Source organism: Bos mutus, chromosome 16 (assembly GCF_027580195.1).
Source record: "Bos mutus isolate GX-2022 chromosome 16, NWIPB_WYAK_1.1, whole genome shotgun sequence".
NCBI lineage: Eukaryota > Metazoa > Chordata > Mammalia > Artiodactyla > Bovidae > Bos > Bos mutus.
In genome coordinates, this window is record NC_091632.1 from 57,232,377 (window position 1) to 57,253,473 (window position 21,097).

General features: G+C 52.7%; 2 protein-coding genes across 5 annotated transcripts in view; one reads left to right on the forward strand and one right to left on the reverse strand.

The window, feature by feature from the left end:
* Positions 1–16,162, forward strand: part of TMEM63A (transmembrane protein 63A) — a 36,083-nt gene extending 19,921 nt beyond the window's left edge. The window contains exons 11-24 of one of the 2 annotated variants that reach the window (XM_070385409.1): positions 1,443–1,523; positions 1,767–1,890; positions 1,984–2,117; positions 3,641–3,778; positions 5,170–5,323; positions 8,020–8,126; positions 8,268–8,354; positions 8,844–8,906; positions 9,856–10,018; positions 10,883–11,051; positions 12,375–12,542; positions 13,249–13,364; positions 13,719–13,781; positions 15,215–16,162. In XM_070385409.1, coding sequence (XP_070241510.1) covers positions 1,443–1,523; positions 1,767–1,890; positions 1,984–2,117; positions 3,641–3,778; positions 5,170–5,323; positions 8,020–8,126; positions 8,268–8,354; positions 8,844–8,906; positions 9,856–10,018; positions 10,883–11,051; positions 12,375–12,542; positions 13,249–13,364; positions 13,719–13,781; positions 15,215–15,379 — 1,732 coding nt within the window. In that variant the 3' untranslated portion in view covers positions 15,380–16,162. The remainder of the gene's footprint in view (positions 1–1,442; positions 1,524–1,766; positions 1,891–1,983; positions 2,118–3,640; positions 3,779–5,169; positions 5,324–8,019; positions 8,127–8,267; positions 8,355–8,843; positions 8,907–9,855; positions 10,019–10,882; positions 11,052–12,374; positions 12,543–13,248; positions 13,365–13,718; positions 13,782–15,214) is intronic. The other variant, XM_005903712.2, reaches the window with a different exon arrangement.
* Positions 16,163–16,690: 528 nt separating this feature from the next.
* EPHX1 (epoxide hydrolase 1) overlaps positions 16,691–21,097 on the reverse strand; it is a 37,432-nt gene continuing 33,025 nt past the window's right edge. For all 3 annotated transcript variants that reach the window (XM_005903713.3, XM_070385410.1, XM_070385411.1), the window contains 2 exons: positions 17,809–17,925; positions 16,691–17,192 (listed from right to left, as the gene is read on the reverse strand). In XM_005903713.3, the coding sequence (XP_005903775.1) occupies positions 16,991–17,192; positions 17,809–17,925 (319 nt within the window). In that variant the 3' untranslated portion in view covers positions 16,691–16,990. The remainder of the gene's footprint in view (positions 17,193–17,808; positions 17,926–21,097) is intronic.

Below are 21,097 nucleotides of genomic sequence, written 5' to 3' on the forward strand. Positions count from 1 at the left end.
AACCACAGCATGCCAGGCCTCAAATTACTAGTATAAACAGAATTGTAAAATGAAATGTTTAAAATTTATTGACTAACCTCTCTTTCAGAAACTCAAAGCATTTTAGAAATATTTTTCTGTGTGTAAACACCGGATACTGGAATCATTTTCCTTGATTCCTTGAAACAGCTCTCCCAAGTGTCCTGTTAGGCAACATCTGGAAACAGTGCGTGTGTACATGCCCAGCTGTGTCCGACTCTTTGTGACCCACGGACTGTAGCCTGCCAGGCTCCTCTGTCCGTGGGATTTCCCAGGCAAGAATACTGGAGTGAGTTGCCATTTCCTCCTCGGGGGGATCTTCTCAACCTAGGGATCTAACTCACGTGTCCTACATCAGCAGTCAGGTTCTTTATCACTGAGCCACCAGGGAAGCCCTTTGGAAACAGTGGCTCCACTTAATGTATTTCTTAGAAAAAAAAAAGTCTTTGCATTCCCATTATGAACACTAAATCACACTTTCTCCTATTTTAGGAAGCCCTTCTAGTGAACACTGCTGCAATCCATGGGGATTGATGTGTGAATCAGCCTTGTAGCAAGGATGTTGTTCTCTTCTTCAAACCTCCTATTGGGACCTGAAATTGTGACAATTTCAGGCTGTCTGTCTCTCACTAAGATGTACACTTTTCCAGGCTCCACACCCAGTACCTGGTGCCTGGCATGAAGTAGATAGGCATTTACCTGGTTCAGGAATGCCCAGGAGTTGTACATATGATTATGTGCGTATGGTGAGGAAGCATCATATGGTGGGTTCAGGTATGGGTCCTGGACCTGGCCACCTGGGTTCCCTTCCTGGCTCAGACATGCACTCGCCGTGTGATCTTGATCACAAGTCATTTTACCTCTCTAGCATTTGTTTTCTTCATCTGTAAAGTGGGCACAGAAACCTCACAGGTCATGGTAAGGATCAGATAAATTAATGTTCTTACACTGCCCAGCCAAGAATAAGTATACATGCAGTATTTTACTATGATCTGTGAATGCATTTACTGGGCTGAGGGTCCTTTGCTTTCATTAGACCTGTGATTTTTCAAAAGGGTCACAAACTGAATAGGATTTCAGTGATGGTCTAAGGTAGATAATGACCTGGAGCAAACAACAAATTTATTCCCTTGAGTGGGTAGAGGAGGTAATGGATAGTGTTATTTTTTTCTCCAAAAGAAGTGCTGATTTAAAGCCAAGTAGATGTAAACTTGTCAGTGTCAGGCAGTTACTTCCTTGTTATTAAAAAGGACCTCTTTGTATTATACTTCAAAATTTCCCCCTTTGGTAAAAGACAAAGAGGAAAGAGGTCTCCACTGGTGCAGAAATGAAAATGTAATTGCTCTGCCAGCCTTGGAGTCTTTGGGGTCTCCCCTGCCAGGGGTTCTCTTTCCCAGTGGTCTTCTTTTGCTTCCGGGGCACAGGGACGCGTATCCCACGTGTGAAGTGGTGGAGGTCCAGCTGTGCTACGATGTGGCCAAGCTGATTTACCTGTGCAAGGAGAGGTAAGGGAGGCCTGGCAGGGCGGTGGGCATGGGCAAAGCTGGCCTGCAGCTTTCTGACCCCTTCCCTCTGAGATGCCCACCTTCCTTCCTTGCTGGCCTCGGCTTCCCCAGCGAGGATGGGAGGAGGGTGGCTCTGCCCTTTTCTTGCTTAGAAAGCTGGTGGTGACCAGTGGGTGATGACGGGTGCAGGCTGTGAGTCACACCACAGGATTGCGAGTCTGACGTTTGTCCCTCCCACTACAGAAAAAAGACTGAGAAGAGCCTGACCTACTACACAAACCTGCAGGTGAAGACAGGCCAGCGCACCTTCATCAACCCCAAGCCTTGTGGCCAGTTCTGCTGCTGTGAAGTGCGGGGTTGTGAGTGGGTGAGGGCCCACACCCCACCGGGGGCATGGGTGCTGGGCCCCCTGACACCCACACAAGGCCACGTCATCACAAGGGGTTGTGTCCTCTGATAGGAGGACGCCATCTCCTACTATGCGCGCATGAAGGACGGGCTGATGGAGAGGATCACAGAGGAGGAATGCAGGGTCCAGGACCAGCCCCTGGGAATGGCCTTCGTCACCTTCCAGGAGAAGTCCATGGCCACCTAGTGAGTGTGGGTGTGTTCTGTGCTTCCAGACAACTTGCTGTTCCTCTCGGGTTGAGATGGTCCTGCTGGACCGCCATCTCTGGGGTTTGTTTGTGGCATCTGCATCTCCTTCTCTGGCTGTGGCTGGCGTGGGGGGCAGCCACCCACTCCACTCACTCCCTCGGTGAGCCCAGCCTGTGTCTGTGTGACGACTGGGCTTGGGTGATTGCAGCTGGTTGTCATAGCCTTACCCTACTGCCGGGCTCTCACCAGCTGCCCAGGGATCCTCTTGCCTCTGTGGCCCAGCATTTTCCCAGGTGGGGTGTACACACCCTCCTTCATATACCCACTCTGGAATCAGATTCTCCTGTGTGTGTCCTTCCCATCTCCCTACAGAGGCATCACTGGAGGCGGAATGCTCACTGCTGACAGGAGCCTCGCCCAGGGGAGTGGGTTTTCACCTCGGCTCTAGCTCCTAAAGCACTCTCATGCCTGGGATCTCCATGTCATCTTGTGCTGGGGGCAGCAGGGGATGAGGGCAGGAGAGGGAGGCGGAAGGGAGGTGACCCAGCAAATGCCCCACTGCCTACCTTCCCTGCCTGGGGCTTCATGAACCCTGGGAACAGACCTCCTGGATGTGCCCTGCAGACCCTGAAGTGAGGCGGGGTCGGGGGAAGGCCAGTGAGAAGGGGAAGGGTGTTCTGAGATGGGAATGGGGGGCTGGTGGGTTCTTTGTGGGAGACTAAGGGGGGAAAGAGTGGTGAAGGTGGATGTGGGAGTCCTAGGGAGGGGTATCTTGGGGTCGTAAGTAATGCAGTCTAATGCTGCTAGGGAGTCTTCGGGGAGGTGGGGGAGTGAAAAGGTGAGGCCGTGGCCCCGGCAGGGGGATGCAACCAGAGCCCAGCTTAACAGGCAGCGTGTAGCAGGGGGGCAGCACGCAAGGAGGAGCCCCCTGTGTTGGGATGACGGGAACAGTATAGGAGCTTTAGTCAGACAGCTGGGATGCAAACCTCACTCTGAGAGCCTGCATTTCTTCATCTGTAAAATAGTAACGGTAATCCCTGACTGGCAGGCTTGTTCTCAGGACTGAACAAAGTTCTGCACATAGTGTGCTAAGAATGGCATCTCTTTCATAGCGTTAATTATAATAAGCTAATGATAAAGTAGCACCCCACTCCAGTACTCTTGCCTGGCAAATCCCATAGACGGAGGAGCCTGGTCGGCTGCAGTCCATGGGGTCGCTAAGAGTCAGGCACGACTGAGCGACTTCACTTTCACTTTTCACTTTCATGCATTGGAGAAGGAAATGGCAACCCACTCCAGTGTTCTTGCCTGGAGAATCCCAGGGACGGGGGAGCCTGGTGGGCTGCCGTCTATGGGGTCGCACAGAGTCGGACACGACTGAACTGACTTAGCAGCAGCAGCAATGATAAAGTAGAAGTCCTGCGCCACGGGGCTTCCACTCTCACATGGTCCTATTTGCCACATGTGTACATGGTACCCTGAGGGGTCTAGACACTGGCCATTTCTGCATTTCCTGGCAGCGTCCTGAAGGACTTCAACGCCTGCAAGTGTCAGGGCCTTCAGTGCAAAGGTGAGCCACAGCCTTCGTCCCACGGCAGAGAGCTCCGCATCTCCAGGTGGTCGGTCACCTTCGCCGCTTACCCCGAGGACATCTGCTGGTGAGCCCACAGCCAGGAAGGGGTGAGAAAGAGGCCGGGGTGTCCTGTGGGGCGGCCCGAGTCACCTGGAAGCACAGGTTTGACTCAGGGAGACACACACTCTCCTGCACGCCTCTGGGCTGCGGGTAGGGGGCATCATGGGGGGGCCTGTCTACATCCAGGGCTTCACTCCAATGTTTCTCCCTGGCATCAGCAGTGTCCAGTAGGGTTATAATAGGAGCTGTGTGTGTAATTTTAAGTTTCCTTTTAGCCACATTTAAAAAAGTAAAAGAAACTGATGAGTTCTCTGCTGGCCTAATGGTTAGGGTTCTAGGCTTTCACTACCGTGGCCTGGCTTCAGTCCCTTGTCGGGGAACTGAGATCCTGCAAGCCATGTGGTGTGGCCACAAAAACCCAAAAATTAAAAATAAAGAACAGGTCTAAAAAAAATATTAAAATTAACTCTCATAAGAATTCTCTCTCTATATATATAATGTTATCAGGTCAACATGTAATCAATTTTTAAAAATTGAAAAGTTTTGCAGTCTCCTTTTCCTATGTTGTGGTCTTTGAAATCCAGCATGTATTTGGCATTTCTGGCCCATCTCTGTCCAGACCAGCCACATATCAGCACTCAGCAGCCACCTGTGACTTGAGGCTGCTGTATCAGACAGGGCAGGCTTGCATTTAGTGCCAGCTGCCTCTGGCCTGGGGCACAAGCTGGTGACCTGAGCTGTGTCCGCGGGAGCCTGAAGCATGATGCCCAGGGCAAGGATGGCCCGGCAGAGGCCTCGGCTCGGCTCGCCGTCCAGCCTGGCCTCAGTTCCTTGTCCAGAGCAAGCTTTGGGCCCTCGCCTCTGCTGGCTGTGCGTCAGCCCCTGGCGGCTCTGCTCTTTGGTTTCCTGACCTTTCTAAACTTGGAACTGGTTATCACTCTGCTCTTGGTGGGGGCAAGAAGCCAGGGAGTTCCCAGCTGGGCCTTTTGCCTTTGTCCCCTGCCTCCCTCCTCCTCACACCCCAGCTCATGGGCCCCTCGGGGGTCATGTGTCTCTAGTGTGTCTGAGAAAGGCCACGTGGAGCCTTGTTTGGTCTGCTTGGAGGCTCCTGGTGTCTCTTCAGGTAGGTTCTGGCCCCAGACTCTAGCTGAGGAGCCATGTTAGCAGCAAATAACTTGTCTCCCCGCTGAGCTCACAGGGACCCCAAGTTTGACCTTCTTGGAGCTGAAGGTCAGTGCAGGACACTTGCCTGTGCTCCTGAGGTCAGAATGAGCCCTCAGCTGGAGCCCTCGGTCTAGTCGCTTGCCTTGCCTGAACCTGACCTTCTGACCCACCTTAGCCAAGTGCACTGTTGGTGTCTTAGGTGACCAGAGCCTGAGAGATAAGCCTCCAGGGCCCGTGTCCTCCTCTCTGCAGGAAGAACCTCTCCATTCAGGGCTTCCGCTGGTGGTTCCAATGGCTGGGCATCAACTTCATCCTCTTCGTGGTGCTATTTTTCCTGACCACACCCTCCATCATCCTGTCCACCATGGACAAGTTCAATGTCACCAAACCCATCCATGCACTGAATGTGAGTGACCGTTCTGCAAGACCCCTCCTGGCGGGGCTGGCGATAAGAGGGTGGAGTGGGAGGTGGAGGGATGAGGCCAAGGGCTGGGGTGGCAGGGTGGGGGTCAAACTAAACCGGAGTTTAGTTTCAAACTGAACCACTCGACTCATGTCTATGTTTTTAAGCCCTGGACATATATGGCAGCATTTATTACAATGTGTTTATAGTAATGTTACGTGCATATATATGTGTGTGTGTGCATGCATGTATATGAATGTGTATAGTGAAGCCGCTCAGTTGTGTCTGACTCTCTGTGACCCTGTGGACTGTAGCCTACCAAGCTCCTCCATCCATGGGATTCTCCAGGCAAGAATACTGGAGTGGGTTGCCATTTCCTTCTCCAGGGATCATCCCAACCCAGGGATCAAACCCGGGTCTCCCGCATTGCAGGCAGACGCTTTACCCTCTGAGCCACCAGGGAAGTCCATGTATGTGTGTATGTGTTACTATAAAGATATAGATACAACTCTAATGGAATCAATCTAAATGCTCAACAGTAGGGGAGATTTGAGTTGAATGAGGTGTATTCAGTCTGATAGACCATTAAGCTTTCATTAAAAAATTACATAGACTTTGTGGCAGACATAGGGGGCTTATGATAAGATCAGGATATAAAATTATCTCTCAGCAGTGGTCACAGTAATGTGCCAGTGAAGTGTGCTGCTATGGGGAGTGGCTAGCAAAGAATGAAAAAACGTCTTTTGCTCTCTGGGGTAGCAGGATCATGAATCAATTATTATTGTTGTTTTTTTTTTAAATTTCAGTTTCTGGTAATCTTGTTGTAAAGTTATTTACTCTAGATAGCTAATGAATGATTTTTTAAAAAATCTTACATGAATTGATAACAACTAAACACTCCCTAAAATGGCATCTACTTGGTTTCCCATAATTGGCTTTGCTGAAATATCATCCTCAGTCTTGTTTTTTTCAGTTCCACTTGGCATTTGGTTAATCATACCCTGGAAAACACACAGTGGACAGAGGGCCTGAGGGCCTGGTCCTAACTCTGCCATTCCCTAGCTGATGAATTCTGCGCCTTGCTTTTTCCTCTAAAGACTGGTTTTTCTTCTATAACACTCTGCCGTGTTATACTCATGGGGCTGTTGTGATAAATGGCTGAATAGATAATTTTAAAAATGCATAAGTTTTGTTGAGATTTTCAGCATGTCATTGAAGAATTGATGCTTTTTGAACTGTGGTGTTAGAGGAGACTCTTGAGAATTCCTTGGACAGCAAGGAGATCAGACCAGTCAATCCTAAAGGAAATCAGTCCTGAATTTTCATTGGAAGGACTGATGCTGAAGCTGAAGCTGAAGAACTGACTCATTAGAAAAGACCCTGATGCTGGGAAAGATTGAGGGCAGGAGAAGGGGATGACAGAGAATGAGGTGGTTGGATAGCATCACTGACTCAATGGACATGAGTTTGAGCAAGCTCTGGAAGTTGGTGATAGACAGGGAAGCCGGATGTGCTGCAGTCCATGGGGTCACAAAGAGTTGGAAATGACTTAGCGACTGAACTGACTGTGTGGTTGGGCTTCCCAGGTGGCTCAGTGGTAAGGAATCTGCCTACTAATGCAGGAGATGCAGGTTCGATCCCTCAGTTGGGAAGATCCCCTGGAGGAGGAAATGGCAACCCACTCTAATATTCTTGCCTGGGAAATACCATGGACAGAGGAACCTAATGGGCTATAGTCCATGGGGTCCCAAAAGAGTTGCACATGACTTAATAACTTAACAACAACAGTGTACCGTCAAGGCCTATTCTTTTGAGGAAGGATCTGCTGATTAGAATTCCCTTTTGTCCATTTTACAGAGAAGATACCCTTATTTCATTGTTTGTGATTCTAGTTTTAGTTTCTTACAGTAAAGCAAGATCTTAAAGATGCTTGCAAAAAGTACAGAATCCTAGATTTCATTTCCCTTGCTCTTTTCCAGTTAATTTACGGTCAAATTCAACAGCACTTTTCAGAAATTCACCTTTATCAAGTCTTTCCAAAGTGTCCAACCTAGTTTTCAAAGAAAACTTCTATTGTTACAAGGCTCATTTTTTCAGAGAAGGTAATAAGTTAATCAAATCATGAAACCGCAATAACAAGTACAACAGGCAGAGACCGGGTCGGGAACTAACATGGCACAGTTCTGGGGAGCTGTGAGTGGGCCAGTGGGAGCTGAGTGCGCCGGAGGCTGGAGAGGCGTCCTGGCCATCAGTACTACATCTTCCTGTGGTGTCTGCTGTTGGCTTTTTATAGGGAACAGAAGAGCTTCTCTATCTGGCCAGGAAGATGAGTGGAGTTCAGTTGTATATGAAGTTGCTTTTGTCCCTCTAAAGCGCTGCACAGGGACTTGCCTGGAGATCCAGTGGTTAAGACTTGGCGCTTTCACTGTAGGGGCGTGGGTTCAATCCCTGGTCAGGGAACTAAGATCCCACATGCTGTGTGGCATGGCCAAAAAAAAAAAAAAGAGCTGTGCAAATGTCAGGTGCTGTTATCATCTATTCAGCCAGCATTATGGAATATCTACCCTGTACCAGGTACAGCATTGGTTCTAGGGGACAAATATGACCAAAACCCCTGAGTTCACTGAGTCACCGTGCCAACAGGTCACGACCCAGATCGCCCAGGCTCACAGCTCTCTCTGCTATGGACTGTTTTCTAGAACCCTGTCATCAGCCAGTTCTTCCCAACCCTCCTCCTGTGGTCCTTCTCTGCCCTGCTCCCCACCATCGTCTACTACTCTACACTGCTGGAATCTCACTGGACCAAGTGAGTTTTCTGAGACTCACCCCTGAGGGAGGGGTCTCTGGCCCTGCAGCCTACCAGCGCGATGGGCACACAGCAAGGGCCTTCCTGGGAATACCTGGGGCATCTGAGGGACTTCGAGGGCTCACGTCTGACTTCCTGCAGGTCAGGAGAGAACTGGATCATGATGACCAAGGTCTACATATTCTTGATCTTCATGGTGCTGATCCTGCCCTCCCTTGGCCTCACCAGGTACACATTACCACCTCCTGCTCTAAGTTCAGAACCAAGGTCACATCCAGAGAACGCTGTCTCCAAGAAAATGCAAATGGTTTGGAAGTGGATCCAAATTGTTAACAACATTTAAACCTGTCATACCCCCTTGGAGTGCCATTGTGCCGGCCCACTGATACTTTCAGAGATAGGTTCTTTCTGCCTTGAAAACAAAAATGCTTAAAAATGAAACTTATCATGGACCTTCCACTTAGGGAGCGAGTCTAATTGTGGCTTTGGTTATTCTGAGGAAGGAAGCTTTTGTGAAAGCAGGCCCTGATAAGTTATGTTGAAATAAGTAACCAGTGTACATGCAATGTAGAAAACCAATGTAGATCTTGAGATTAGGCCTTTTACAAAACAAACAACAATCAAAAAAAGCAGAAAGCAAAAAAAAAGAAAGAAAATATAGGTATGATCACATGGAGTATTGGAAATAAATTCTTACAGGATTTATTTTTCTTTCAGTTTGGATTTTTTCTTCCGGTGGCTCTTTGATAAAACATCCTCAGAGGCCTCTATCAGGTTGGAGTAAGTATCGGCCACATTGAGTTCTGGCTCTAGATCCGGGATGAATGTCCCCTGGGGCTGGGCCTCGGACGACAGAGGAGGAGGGAAGTCTGTGCTTCAGCGCCTGTAGCCTCCCCTTCACCCCTCCAGCTTCCTGGCTGGGCTGCACCCTGGGAACTGACCCACTTTGTGCCACGTGTGCAGAAATGTGGTTAATCTTTTAGGTTAAAACTCAATTAGTGACAGTCTCCTTCATCCTTTGAAACTTACTGAAAACAGAACCGCTTGGGGAGAGGGAACTGCTAGGTCTCAGGGGTGCCAGGGAAGGGAAAGGGAAATAGTGATTAACACTGCAACCAGAATAACTGTCTGGCCCCGGGTTATTTTTGCTATGAGAGTGGAGTTAATTTCTAAATGTGTGTCCTTGTTAGTATTTTCAGCTTATACCACACCCTTTTAATAACAATACCTGTTATTTAAGAAGATGCTCTGCTAAATGCTTTCTTCTGTTTCTCATCGAATCTTCACAACAAGCTATGAGGCAGAAATGATGACTATTTCTATTTTACGGATGAGGAGACTGAGGCCCAGAGGTGTTGAAGAACTTGCCCAAAGCTACCCAGCCAGTTAAGAGACAGAGCTGGGATACAGCCCAGCCCTCTGGTACTACACTGTAGGTCCTGATGTAGACCCTAAGGTTCAAGATAAACTTTTCTAAGGGAGTGTTCACAGGGAGGCCTGCGCGTGCCTATCTGAAAGGAGAGAGCGAATTTTCTTAAGTTCTCGCTGGGTAACCTGAGGACTTGGGAGCTGGCAGCCACAGACACACTGAACCCAACTAGCTCAGGTCTAGGTTGACAGTGATAGCCAGATGGCCAAATCCATGGTTAGTTCTCAGTCCCTCCTCTGCCCAGCTGCGGGCTCCTCTCCCTCCCTGGGTGCTCAGCTCACACACCCGGCGGCTCCCCAGGTGCGTCTTCCTGCCCGACCAGGGCGCCTTCTTTGTGAACTACGTCATCGCCTCGGCCTTCATCGGCAACGGCATGGAGCTCCTGCGGCTGCCCGGCCTCATTCTCTACACCTTCCGCATGGTCATGGCCAAGACCGCGGCCGACCGCAAGAACGTAAAGCAGGTACGAGGGTGGACGTGGGTGCTGCCTTCGTCCTAGAGCCTCCCCACCAACCACATTTACCTAGCGGAGTGCCAGGCACCATGCTCAGGGCCTCCTAGTTCGGCCCAGGGCCCCACTGCGGGGAATGGAGGTGTGAGGCACCTGTGTGAAGGTGGCCTGGCTACATTGTCCTCTATCCACTCTGTCTTGGGCAGAGGAGAGAGTGGGGATTTTTGCATTTTAACTGGCCTGATCTCACACACACACACGCACACACACACACACACACATTCACACAACTAAGATCCATACATTCCTTTCCCATAGCCCTCTATTTGCATAAATTGTTAGATAACCCGAGAGGTCAAAGGCATTTGGGACTGATGGCATTTGTTTCAAGAGTCTAAATTGGGTGTGTGGGGTTCTCTTTTACTCTCCTTTGCTGTTGTGGGAACCATGAGCAGAGAGGCCCTGCATCCTGTCACTGAAATCTTCAGAGCCCCTGTGAGATGGGCCCTACTGGAGCCCACCTTGCAGACGCACAGACTGAGCCACAGGGAGGTCAAATGCTTGGCTGAGACACACGGCTCGAAGGGGCGGAGCTGACCTTGGGTCTGACGCCAGAGTCTGTGGAGGATCGTTCTACAGTCAGACGTATCCCCTCTGTCCTTTGGAGGCTCACAGGCCTGTTGGGTAGACACGATTAGAACAAGGAAAACACTATGAAAACATGCGTCATCATGCCTCGAGAGGTCTGGGTGTGAGCTAAGTGAAGCTGGAGGAGGCTTGTGGAGGGGCAGAAAGGGCCTTGCTTGAGAGGTGGGGGTCACTGTGAGTCTCCCATTTCCAAAGTCCTCCCCGACGTGTTCTCCTCGACCACCTCAGAGAGCACGGAGGTGGGCTGGAGTGGACCAAAGCCCTAAGTTCTTCACCATCTCGCGATCGCAGAACCAGGCCTTCGAGTACGAGTTTGGAGCCATGTATGCGTGGATGCTGTGCGTCTTCACTGTCATCATGGCCTACAGCATCACCTGCCCCATCATTGTGCCGTTTGGTGAGTTGGCCCCAGGGTAGGTGGGTGGCTGGTTCCGAAGGGTTCCCCAGGACAGCCAGCACCAGGACGTCATGGAGCGCCCCAGACAGAGGGCCTCTTGTAACCCCGAGAACCACAAGCTGTGGCTCATAGCCACAGCCACACCAAATTTAATTTCACTTCTCGTGGATTGCCACCACTGGCCTTCCAAACTGAGACCTCTCTGAGTCCTCCTCCGGTCTTATGGCCTCTGCTGGCTGAGTGCTTCGTTCTCAGCTGGTTCTCAGCCAGCAGCACTGGGGGAGGCCTTGAGTTTGTCGCTGTGGCCGCCACTGTCGCCCTCCATGTGGATTACCACACTTCACTCTCTTGCTGCTGCTACTGCTGCTAAGTTGCTTCAGTCGTGTCCGACTCTGTGCGACCCCAGAGACAACAGCCCACCAGGCTCCCCCGTCCCTGGGATTCTCCAGGCAAGAACACTGGAGTGGGTTGCCATTTCCTTCTCCACTTCACTCTCTTACAATCCTTCAAAGCAGGTCTTGTTTCTGTCCCCTTTTCACAGATGAAGCACTTAACCCTGTGTTAGTGAGGAGTGGAGGCAGGATTTGAACTTAGGACTTTGAAGGCCAAGGTCTCCTTGACTTAAAAGGCCAAGGTCTTGCAAATAAAATACATCCTCAGGAGCTGGCAACAGATGGAAGACTCTGGAAGGAAAGAGAACATCCGGGAGACTGTTGGCTGAGGTTTAGGAGGAAGTTTTCATTTTCTCTATATAATCTCTTGTACTATTTTAAAGATCTACAGTAGTGTTACTCTTTCAAAGCAACAACAATTTTTTTTTTTTTTTAAAGAACCTGACATAATAGAAAAGGCTGCACCTGCGTACCTTCTGTGCCATCCCTGGGTTTAGACCCTTGGGCCTCTGTTGACAGGGACGGTGCAGGGGGTCAGCTTGTGTGGGAAAGGAGAGGAGAGTGGGAGCACTGAGGGGCAAGGGGAGGGGCTCAGCCTGCTGGGGGGTGCTCAGTGTGGGAGGAAGTTGAGGCCAGGCATCTGGGTGTAACATCTCCTCTTTCCCCAAAATGGTCCTAGAACTGCAGTGATCCAAGAGGATACACAGAAACCTCTACTCCCTGGGGTCAGAAAGAGGCTAGGAAAGGGGAAGAAGAGAGGAGAGAAGGGGAGAGGGGGGTTGGGGAGAGCGAGAGCCGGGAGATGCAGGTACACATGGAGCCCAGCAGCTGCCTTGGCTCCAGCTCTGGCACAAAACGTGCCTCCAGGAGGCAGGGGGCAGAGCAGCCCCTGGTCCCAGCCGAGGTCCAGCTCACAGCCCTGGCTCTGCAGGCCTCATCTACATCCTGCTCAAGCACATGGTGGACCGGCACAACCTCTACTTCGCCTACCTCCCGGCCAAGCTGGAGAAGAGGATCCACTTCGCGGCTGTGAACCAGGCCCTGGCCGCTCCCATCCTGTGCCTCTTCTGGCTCTACTTCTTCTCCTTCCTGCGCCTGGGTAAGCAGCCCTGCCAACTAGGGCAGGGGTGGAGGGCAGGAGGCCACCCCCAACCTCCCATTCCCACATCAACACCAGCCAGTCAAATCTCTCACTGCTTTAAGAGCATCAACTCGGTGTCCAATCAGAAGGTGGTACCCCAGGGTGAGGGCTGATTGGGTGCAGCACTGACAACCTGTTTCCAAGCTCCTGAGGTCAGCTGTAAGCTGGGGAAGGCCAGGTCCATTGCCCCAGATAGCCTTCAGGGAAGATGAAGGGACTGGACCAGAGGAGAGAGGGAAGTTTGTCCGCGTGATTCTTTTAGGGTGTGGATGGGCCCAGGTCCTCACATGTCACAGTGTGGAGGAGGTAGGGGCAGGCAGGAGGGAAAACTGCTACTCTTGGGAAAAAGGAAAATGCAGAAGAGATGCCTGACTCTGCCCAGGGCACTGGAGACTGGAGGGAACCAACCCAGCAAGGAGGTTGGCCTCTTGCCATTGACTCAGTGCCCCAGTGTCCAAAATTGACCCGGGATAACGACAGCTATTCAGTGCATCACTCTGTGTGCCCCTGGGGGTGAAGACAGCGTCCCAGCTGCTGGAGATGGTGGGAAGGGGGAGGGAATGATGTCTTCTCTTTTATTTGTGGCCTGAGGGAGAAGCCACACAACAGTTCGTGCAGCAGGTGTGACCTCCCTCCATCAAGGCTGGCATCCCTCTGTCCCCAGGTCTGAAGGCTCCCCTCACCCTGTTCACCTTCCTGGTGCTGCTGCTCACCATCCTGGTCTGCTTGGCATATACCTGCTTTGGATGCTTCAAGCACCTCAGCCCTCTCAACTACAAGGTAAAGGGCCCCTGCCCGCCAGAGTCTGGCAGAAGATGGTTGGGTTCATCCTCCAGCCCTCCTATGGGAAGGATACGCCTTCCCATATCAACAGATCAGCAGCCCTCTCCAGATTTTATTTATCCACAGGGAAGGCGTGGGTAGTTGGCTGTGATGTGTAGCTTCCCCGCCCTCCCCTTCCCTGCTCCGTACGCTGCCTTCCCCCCACCACCCCATCCTCTCTTGGGCTGCTGCTGGTAGCTTTGTGCCAGCTGGTACTATTATTCTGGGTGTTAATAGTCTGTTTGTTTAGAGGGTGTTAGTTCAGAAAGATCAGTTATGTTTATCATTGCAAGTTTTTGCTGTTATCTGCAGACAGAAGAATCGGCGAGTGACAAAGGCAATGAGGCGGGGGCCCACGTACCTCCACCGTTCACAGTAAGTGTGTTTCTTACCCGAGTGCGGAGCACCTGCACAGGCCCAGCCAGATGGGCCTTGCAAACACACTTTGATCTTCTCTATTAAGACAGAAGTCCCCTGATCATGTGGCAGGAGGGTTTCTGAATTAATGTCATTTGAGAAGGAATCCCTGGTCCCTCCGGATGTTTTCTCTTGCATGTGTGAAGCCACATCCATCACCCAGAAGATAATTAGTTTTACCACGATACGTACCGATCCCCCTTGGTTTCAGTTCCCTGCTCACTTTCCTTCTCTGCATATTTCATGCTTGGTGAGTTTTTGTTGTTGCTGCTGCTGCTGTTGTTTTTTCAGTTGGAGGATCATTACTTTACAATGTTGGGTTAGTTTCTGCTGGACAACAGTGTGCATCAGCTATAAGTATACTTATACCCCCTCCCTCTTGAGCCTCCCTCCCACCCCTCATCTCTTTCCTTCTCTGCATGTTTAATGATTGATGAGTTTCGATCTTTACTGAAGCCATTTCTCAAGGCCCTGTGGTTTGATGAAGGTTTATCAGAGCATTTCATCAGCACCTGCCTGTGTGAGGTGCTTCACGAGGCATTAAGAGGGTGTCACACTAACTCCTCTCTGAATTCAGTAGATGAGCGTGGCACCTGCTTTGGAGGAGGACACCGAGTTAGAAAGATACCAGGACTCCTTTCCTTCCTGATTCTCCCTGCTTCTGGCTTCCAGGGTCCTCCTCCTGTGGTGGGCTTGGGAAAGGAGAATGGAGCCCCAGGCTCCCAGAGCTGTGACCGCCGGCCTGGCAGATCGGGCTGGGACTGACCGACAGGGCTGGGACAGTGCCGATCTGAGTCAGTAGCAGTGTGCTTTTCGTTGGCTCCCTCCCACGTGTCAGGCACTCTTATCAGTGTCTGTCCTTGGACCAGCTCTGGAGGTTTCAGGAAGATTCATCGCCCAGAGGCACAACTCTGAGTGTGCCTGCCAGAGACGGCAGGTGGCGGATATAAACGCCTCATTCTCAGCCTGGTTTGGGGTTGGCAGCCGGAGTCTGGGATTGAGAGGAAGCACAGCCTGCACAGATTCGCTCAGCTCCTCAGAAGTCCCACTGACAGCATTCTAAACCTGTCCTGTGTTGATAGACCTGATTCCTATAAAAAGTTCCTCTAGAGTTGAGGATGTTTTGTCTCCTCTGAAAAAGAGGTGTGCTTTCTTCTCTAGCACCATGAGAACTACATGGCTGTGCTTTCTGATCTGCTCTGGCTACTGGGAGAATGTGCCAGTTGCTATCTTTTAGGTCATGTCCTAAGCTGATGTTGTTTCTTTATGTGTCCTTTATGAGAATTCTGTTGTGTCTTCCTGCTGGAGGGAGTTGGGACAGTAGGGGGAGAATGGGGTCTGGAATCTCGTGCCCAGCCCTCCCAAGCACTAACGCCCCCATTTGTTGGCAGCCCTACGTGCCCCGGATTCTGAACAGCTCGTCCTCAGAGAAAACAGCCCTGTCTCCGCAGCAGCAGACCTACGGCGCCATCAACAACATCAGCGGGACTGTTGCGGGGCAGTGTCTGGCACAGAGCCCGGAGGACAGTGTGGCAGCCGCTGGCCAGGGGGACTGAGGGCTGGGGAACTGCCGGGCTGGTCCAGGCTCGGGGCCCTGGGGACTCAGGAGGTGAAGAGACAGGTGGAGAGGCGGCTGGCCCTCGAGCTCAACCAAGTTCAGGACTTCTTTCCACCTGTTTTATGCACAGCCACTCTAAAGAGAAGAAAGCGGAAAGGGGCTCTGGCCCTTGGCTGAGCAGGGAGGGCGGGACCGCCATCAGGTGGGGTTCTTTTGTGCACAGGTGCAGCCCTGGACTCTCACTTGCTCGCCTGAGGCTCTATTTCTTTCCAAGTCCCCCTCCTCCTGCACAAGTGCCCAGCTCTGTGGCTGGGATGATGGCCCTGGTGATTTTTAGCAGGATCATGTGTTGAAACTGTGTCCCTCCAACCCATGAGCATGGTGACAGAATCAAGGAAGAGGGGGCTGCACCGTGTGGAAGACCTTCTCCCTCTGAGCATCCAGACACTGCCCACCCCTCTCCAGGCACACACACATACCACCGATAACCAAAGAGGCTGCAGCAGCCACAGGCCTGAGATGGGTTCCTGATGGTGGTCCAGGTCCATCCCAGCTTCGCCTCACGGGTACCGGACCCTTCCCACCCCTGCCCCACCCTGGGAGTCAGCTGCAGGAAGCAGGAGGGGTTGTGGGCCAGCGCCAGGCTGCAGCAGGCTTCTCCATATCCCCACCAGGGTTTTTTTTTTTTTCTTTCATGTTGCCAGTGACATGGTGGCTGGGTCGGGGTCACCTGCACGGCAGGGACCATGAGGACCACTAATAAAGTGCCCACTCAGCCAGACTGCAGAGATCCAGCCTTCCCTGCCTCGTCCCATCCAGTGCATGGGGCTCCATCTGAAGCCCTTGATTCCATCTGTCTGTTCCCTCCAGAAGGAAGAGTGCTCAGGGCCTCCTTGAAGCCAAGCGAGAACTATAGCCACAGAAGGAGGGGCTCAGCCTCTTGCCTTTTCTCTCCCAACCAGACCCCATGGCTGCAATGCTTCTTTGGGCACTTGCTGGAGAAGCCGCCTCCCAACTGCCTCCAGGGGGCGCCCGAGGCACAAGCCTGCATGATGGGTGTGGTGGGCAGAGCTGGGAGGCTGCCTCCAATCGCTGAAGCAGGCAGTGAGGGTCCCCAGTAGTCACTTGGCCTCGCTGCCTCTGCTCCGAGCTGCCCCTGGCGGGGAACCAGATGGGCAGAGTGGCCTCTTGGTGCCCCCAAGAATGGAATGGGACACCGTCCCAACACAGCCCGCAGGCTTGCCAGCTCAGCAGGAAGGGGCACCCTACGTGGGATCGGGGCTCAGCAAGTCACTTGTTCCAGCCACTCTTGGAAGAAAAATCATTTATCATCAAAGCCATGTTGCTTAGCAAGTGCGTGGGGCGTTCGCGTGGAAGGGTGAGCCTGGGGTCCCAGCACGGGCAGGGGACGGCAGCAAACACATTCCTGGGGAAAGGGGCATCTCTCCCCATAGAGGACCAGAGATGGGGAGTGGGCTCCCCGCCAGCCCCACTGCTACTGGGAGCTGGGCTGCGAGACCAGGGACTTCTCTGTGAAAGGGCGGGTGTCAGGAGGGAGCCTGCTGTGCTAGGGCAGGGGCTGCCGGGGAGGTGACAGGCCCCGCCGGGGTCACTGCCGCTCCTGCAGCCCCACGAACTTGCGGATGTCCTGGGCGAGCAGCTCTGGCTCCTCAAAGGCGGCAAAGTGGCCCCCACGGGGCATGTAGGAATAAGAGATGAGATTCGGGTACTTGGTCTTCACCCACTTTTCTGGCAAGTGCATCAGCTCACAGGGGAAGGCAGCAAAGCCCGTGGGCACATACACCTTCAACCTGGAAGAGACGGATATTTCATTGAGGGGCAGGCCGGGCTGGCTCTCCCGCACAACCGGGGTTCAGGGAGCTGGGGGGGGAAGGTCAAATTCGCTCAGCCACATGGATCCATAAAAGGACAGACCTAGGTTTTAAGCACCCACCTCAGCTCCAACCCCATAAGGGCCCTCTTTTCTGGAAGGGCTGCCCCAGCTGGAAAGTGTGGCCGAGGTGGGAACAGTCTCCAACTCCCACCTTTGCTCCCTTTTCCCTTTGCTGCTGCCTGAGGGTCTCCCTATGAGATCTGGCAAGGGGTCCAGGGAAGTTCCAGAACCATTGTGCCACCTAAGGCTAGCCTTGGCCCTGGGGGAGCCCCTGGGGATGTTTGGGGACCAGGCCTGGCAGCAAAGGGAGCTGCTGTCTCTCTTCATTAGCTTCTGTGAGCTAATTCTAAAGAGAGGCCCAGCACCCCTGACCTCCTTTAAATTGTGTCCTATTCTACACACCTGGTGTGCACCCAAGGCTTGGCTGCACTTTTCCGTATCAAATGTCCTTTGAGTCCAAGCGGGCCACCTCCCTCTCTCTGTCTCACAGGCATCCTCCCCAGAAGCCCTTTTCTGGGCTCAGCTGGACTTACATCTCATGCTTATTGACTTGCCCCAGGTTCTCCTTGTAGAAGCGCTGGGAGGAGGTGATGCTGCCTGTTGTCCAGTAGAGCATGATGCCCGTCAGCAGGTCGTCCAGGGAGAACTTCCTGGGAAAGCAGACCGGAAGGCCATGCTCAGGGCCAGGTGCGCCTGAGAGGTGCCACTTTCAAGCTATGTGTCGGGTGCTGTGCCCACCTGGCACCCCTCCTTGGGCCTCACTGCCCGCTCAGTGATCTTATTTCTCCCTGTGCTACAGGCAGGCCTGGTCCAAGGTCACCAGTTACCATGAAGACAGGTAATGTAGAATGATGAGCACGTACAAGGCAGGCTGTCATCCTGGGTGGTGTCAGCCAACCCCCTCCCTGACCTGCCTGCAAAGGTTCAGGCCGGATGGGAAGAAGCAGGTGTGGTCAACTGAACCAGGAGCTTGGCTGGTCACCGCTGGGTGGTCTGTGGGGAGGGTGCTGCAGCCTCTGCTCAGCCCACCCCTCGGTGCAGGCCCACCCCTGACCGGTCCTGAGCAGAACCTGGTCTCCAGGCAGCCTTTGGGACCCTGGCACCAGGAGAAGCAGGCAGGGTCAGCAGCTGCTGGGGCATTTGTATTCACCTGACCCCAGCTTACCTCCTGCCAAACCTGTGTCACCCCAGGAAGGAGCCATGGGCCCTGCAGAGACCCTCCTCCACATGCTCAGCACAGGATATCCCTTTGCTTCTCCAGCCTAGGAACTGCTAAGCAGGTGAAGCCCACCCAGACTGCAGGGCCCCACACTCCAGGAGGAAATAATCATTCGGTACCTGTTGTTGGAGCATGTGGCCTGTGGACTCTGGAAAGCTCCACACCCTCTCCAGCCCGCCCGCCCCTTGGGCCCTTGCCCTGTCCAGTCGGTGCGGGGCACTCTCAGCCCAGCCTGAGTCCAGAGCCCAGAACTCTCCGTGACCTCCCCCTCTGCCCACATCAGCGGCTGCCACCCATGGGCGGTGCCTCCTGGGCCTCCATTTCCTCACTGCTCTCCCCAACTCAGCTTCCACTCGCCAGCCTCCGTCCTTGTCTCCTGGAATAACCGTCCACCACCCCGCAGCCCCTCTAGCTTCCCTGACACGCACTCACCCCTTCAGGGCCTTCATCCTGGGGACCCTCTGCCACCTTGAGCCCCCCTACAGCCCACAGACCCAAGGGGACTCCAGCACTCCTGACAGCCGTGCTCACCAACCTCAGTTGCTACGTCCTCAGAGGGTCCCGACAGCCGTGTGCCCACCCACAGCCTCCCGCCCACCCACCTTCCTCTGTGAGGAAGTCTAAGTTCATGGAGCAGCCGTCCCTCCCCTCCCCACCCCCCGCCCCAGGCCGTTCCCTGGTTGATTCCTGATTCCGGGCTCAGGGGGAGCTCTTGCTCCCTTGTCCTGAGTCCTAAATCCCTCCATCTGCCTCTTCAGTCACCTCCCATATTGTCCCCAGGCCTTCCCTCCCTCCCTGCCCTGCTCTGCTCTCTCTCCCACGCCTCCTCACTCTGCACACCGAATTATCCTTGCTGCCCAGGCCTCGTGGGGAGGATCTTCTCCCTGGGTCTGTCCTCCCAGACTCTCTCTTCTGGAGCCACTAAGGCTCCTCTCAGCACCCCTGGGCGCTGCTCTGCTGTGCTCTGTCTTGAGATCCGCCCCGTGACTCCAACTACTAACTCACTGAGAACACAGTGGGAAGAACTGCTCCAATTTGACCCCTCACCTAAAGCTTCAGAACTGTGAGCCCAGCTACCAAGTGGACACCCCTGCCCGGGCATCCTGCCAGCATCTCCCACTCAGCCTGTCCGTGACAGAAACCAGCTCAGCCTCAGTCATCCCTTCCAAGCCCACTGCCTTTGCTCCTGCATATCCACCCCATCCTCAATGTCTGGACTAAAGAACATTTGCTGCTCCGCCTGCAAGGATCCTCAGCTCCAGGCAATGAGCTGAGTTGATTCGGCAGAAGCCAATTTGCCAAAAATGGTCAAAGGTCAGTTGGCTAAATGTACTTGTTTGCTTTAGCCATTTAGATACAGTTGGTCAGTCATATTTTTATTCTCAGAACTGCACTCTAAGGAATGTTCAATTCACCTCTGCCCTGCTCCCAACTACTACAGCCTGAGACAGGAGCAGAGAAAGGAGAATCTGAGGGGCACAGGAGGGGGACAGAAGAAGGTATTAATGTTAAATATGAAAATACAGTAAGAAAAGAGGCTTCTCAGAGATAAAGAACATCTTCATAAGACACCTTCGTATTCAGGGGTCATATTTCCCTTAGCCCTCAGTCCCTCATCTCTGAAATGCTAGATCTCTAGCCACGGCAGCATGGAGCAGGGATAGAGATAAAATGAACATTTTCAAAACGCAGTTTTGATAAAATTAAAACCAGTCAGTGAAAGCTGAACAGTTACAACAGGCACTTACATTTGGGGACTGTCTTTTAGCGAGTTGGCCAAGCGCTTTCACCTCCCCTGCAGCTCCAAGCACAGCTTGAAAACTACCACAGCAACCATTTCTACCCTCCTGCAGCTAGTGATCTTTCTAGAACACAGATCTGATCACGTCTGTCTGCTACTCAAAGCTTTGGTTCTCCAGGCATGCAGGTGGGCAGAAGCTACAGGGGGCAGCCTCCGGGTGGTCTGGTTGGCCTCATACCTGGTTCCAGGTATTCGTGCGCAAGGAGCAGGGCCAGACCCCTTGCCAAGGTGCTCTTAGTGGCATCCAATAAACCCTTGGGTGCTGCCCAGTGTGGGACTGGGGAAACAGATCCCAAGAGAGGCTCTTCGAGGACCCATCTGTAGGTCTGGCCCCATTGTATTTGCTCCAGCCTGGGGACAAATTACCCCTTCCAAGTACACCATGCATTTTAATCAGTCCAACCTCTGCTTCTGCTTTTCTCTTTGCCTATACTCCCTTCTTCCACCCTTTCCACCTGGCAAACTCCTATTCATCCTTTAAGGCCCAGGTCAAACAGATTCTCCCAGTCATTTCCCCTCCCTGTCTCTTAAACAAAGCAAATCCCCCTTTCTCTGCACCCAACAGTCCTTTGCATGTATCTTCAGAGTTCATCAGACAACTATTTGTGGAGCATCTACTATATGCCCACCTTTACCAGCTGGTGGCTGAAATGGTAAAGAACCTGCCTGCAATGCAGGAGACCCGGGTTCGATCCCTGGGTCGGCAAGAGCCCCTGGAGAAAGAAATGGCAACCCACTCTAGTATTCTTGCCTGGAAAATTCCATGGACAGAGGAGCCTGGGAGGCTACAGCCCACGGGGTC